The sequence below is a fragment of the Artibeus jamaicensis genome, unplaced genomic scaffold (assembly GCF_021234435.1).
Source record: "Artibeus jamaicensis isolate MK-2021 breed Jamaican fruit bat unplaced genomic scaffold, CSHL_Jam_final contig_944, whole genome shotgun sequence".
Classification (NCBI taxonomy): domain Eukaryota; kingdom Metazoa; phylum Chordata; class Mammalia; order Chiroptera; family Phyllostomidae; genus Artibeus; species Artibeus jamaicensis.
In genome coordinates this window covers 813,870-816,358 of record NW_026522020.1, presented here as the reverse complement: position 1 = coordinate 816,358, position 2,489 = coordinate 813,870, and the positions used below count along the sequence as shown (strand labels likewise).

At 59.2% G+C, this 2,489-nt stretch overlaps 1 protein-coding gene across 1 annotated transcript; it reads right to left on the bottom strand.

The window, feature by feature from the left end:
• Positions 1 to 358: 358 nt before the first annotated feature.
• On the bottom strand, positions 359 to 1,516 carry TEX44 (testis expressed 44). The gene has a single exon (XM_053655188.1). The coding sequence runs from the start codon at positions 1,514 to 1,516 to the stop codon at positions 359 to 361; it is 1,158 nt and encodes a 385-aa protein (XP_053511163.1).
• Between the last annotated feature and the right edge of the window lie 973 nt (positions 1,517 to 2,489).

Genomic DNA, 2,489 nt, shown 5'->3' with positions numbered 1-2,489 from the left:
AGCCAGGATCAATTTTTGCAGGTCTGAGACCTCTGCCCTGCCCTGCTCCCCTGCCTAAGTTCTTTCATTTTTGCTTTGGCCTCAGCCCCTGAATGGAACCACTCGAGAAGCCCTCAGGGGATACGCTTCTGTTTCCAGAACACCCTAGCCCTCTCCTGTCCCTCCACCCAGTGCCCCCCACCCCCACCCCGTGAACAAAGGATAAGGCTGGCACTTAGAAAATAAATGCTGCTGGTGATTTATTGCCCAGTCTGGGGAGAAGCGTCCGGGGCAGGTGTGGGGCGAGGGAGCAGGGCGTGAGGGGCCCAGGGCCCAGGAGGCTGTCAAGCTGGTCCTCGGGGCACTCACTGCACAGGGTCTAGTCACCGCTGAGGCCAGAGTGATATGGGGTAAGGTGTCCGGTCAGGTAGTGCATGGCCAAGCAGATGCCCTCTGCTGTCCTCTGCTCCATCCTCTCCAGCAAGTGGGTGATAGAGTGCAGGACCAAGCCCGTGCCTGTGGCCAGCCAGGAGGAGAAGGCTGACCTGGCGCTCTGCAGGAGGCTGGAGACTGAGTGCAGTCTGGGCCCCGTGCTGCACAGAAGGTCAGTCACAGAGCTGTGCCCGGATGCCAGGAGGCCCGTGGGAGTGTCCATGGTGGTCTCAGACCAGACCAGGACGTCTGCCAGGGAGCCAATGGACGCCTTGCCCCTGGCCAACAAGCTGGTCATCGAGCGCATGTAAGAGCTCTCCTCCATGGCCAAGTTCAGGCTGGAGTCCAGGGGCTTCCACCCCTGGGCCACTGTGGGGGCCCCAGGCAAGGTCAGGGCACTGCCTCCTGGGCAGGGAGTGACTGGCAGAGCCTGTGGGACTCCTGAGCAGTCCACTGAATGCCCCTCGGTCACTGACTGGGGCTCAGCTGATGGCAATGCTTCAGTGTCAGGGCTCAAGGCCCCTGAGCCCTCAGATTTCTCAGCAGCTGTTTCGGTGAGAGCGGCTGGAGCATCAGGCTGGCTGTCTGCGTCTGCAGCGCTCATGGGGGGAACATTTTGGGGGAACTGCACCTGAGTGCTAGGGGTGGGCGGATCCAAGTCTTCCTCCCTGCTTGGGACACTCAGTGTTCTTGGTGTCTTTTTCTCAACCAGGGAGTCACTTTGGGAAACCCAAGGACTCTGTGTCATCTGCGAGTCTTGTGCTGGCCTGTCCCACACTGGGCTCTGGGGGCTCACGGTCGTTTCCAGGGAATCTGGGGCTGGGCAGGCCGGCTGGCCCGTGGCCTCCTTGGGCTGCTGCCTGTGCCCGGCAGCAGCTTCGTCTTCAAGCTGATCCTCGTCCCCTGACGCTGACGTGGGCCTGGAGGTGGCTGGCTCAGTGGAGGCCTGATCTACATCCTGCTGTGCAGCAGATTCTGGGGTGCTAGCCACTGGGGCATCTGCAGGGAGGGAGGCCTGACTTTGGGCCCCCACTGCTGGGCTCCCCGAAGACCTTCGGTCATCACGTGAGAGGACGCTGGCTTCTCCCGAGGGCTTGGTGATCATCCAGGCCCTCTGTACTTGAGCTGGTTGATGGCCCCACTGGGCTGAGTTGTCTGGGCGATGAGGTCACAGGGGGCTGTGGGCATCTGGAGATGTCACAGGCACATGCAGAGCAAAGGTCCTGAACCCGGGAGTGGCTGCGTAGTGGGCTCAGTCCCCAGCACTATTCACAGCCAAGCCTGCAGGTACATAAGGAGAAAAAAGGGTGTGCAGGTGCAGGCGCCGCAAGGAATCAGGATGGCCATGACTCTGATGAAAGAATGAATGGGATGCAGCTATTAGTTTATAATAAACTTTATAAGGGACTGACCACTCCCAACAGCCCCAGCCCACATCAGTCTTTCTGCAGAGAGTCAGTGTCCCCACAGCAGTGAGTAGGAATAGGTGAAGGCCACGGGCCTGGGCAGCTGCAGCCCTGACTGTCTTTCCTTGTGGGTGCCATGGATGAATGTTTGTATCCACGTCCTCCCCCACCAAATTCCTGTGTTGGAAGCTGTCCCCAGGGCACTAGCATTTGGAGGCAGGGCTGGGGAGGTGATTAGGTAAGGAGGGTGGAGCCGGTGAATGGGATTAGTGCCCAAGGAAGAGAGATGCAGGAAGCCCTCTGGCCCCTCCTCCTGGTGAGGTCACTGGGAGAAGACACTTGTCTGTGAATCTGTCACCCAACCTGCAGTCCGAAGAAAGTAAGACAGGGATTAACCCTTGTGATTCAGGATAAAGGATCTCCATCTCTTGCCTGCTCAGCTGCTCCGGGAGCGCAGGAAAGAGCAGAGGTCAGCGCACCCCTGAGATAGACAAGAGTTGGGGGCCTCAGCGTGATGCTGCTGAGGAGTCTCCTGTTTTGGACAGGCTGCTGTCAGGGGCTCACAGATGATTTGCCCTTTCAGGGGTCTTTCTTCCAAGTAAGCCCAGGATTCCTTTGGAGGGGACATCTGCCTGTGGTTCCTCTCTGGTCATTTCCCAGGTCACACTCAGC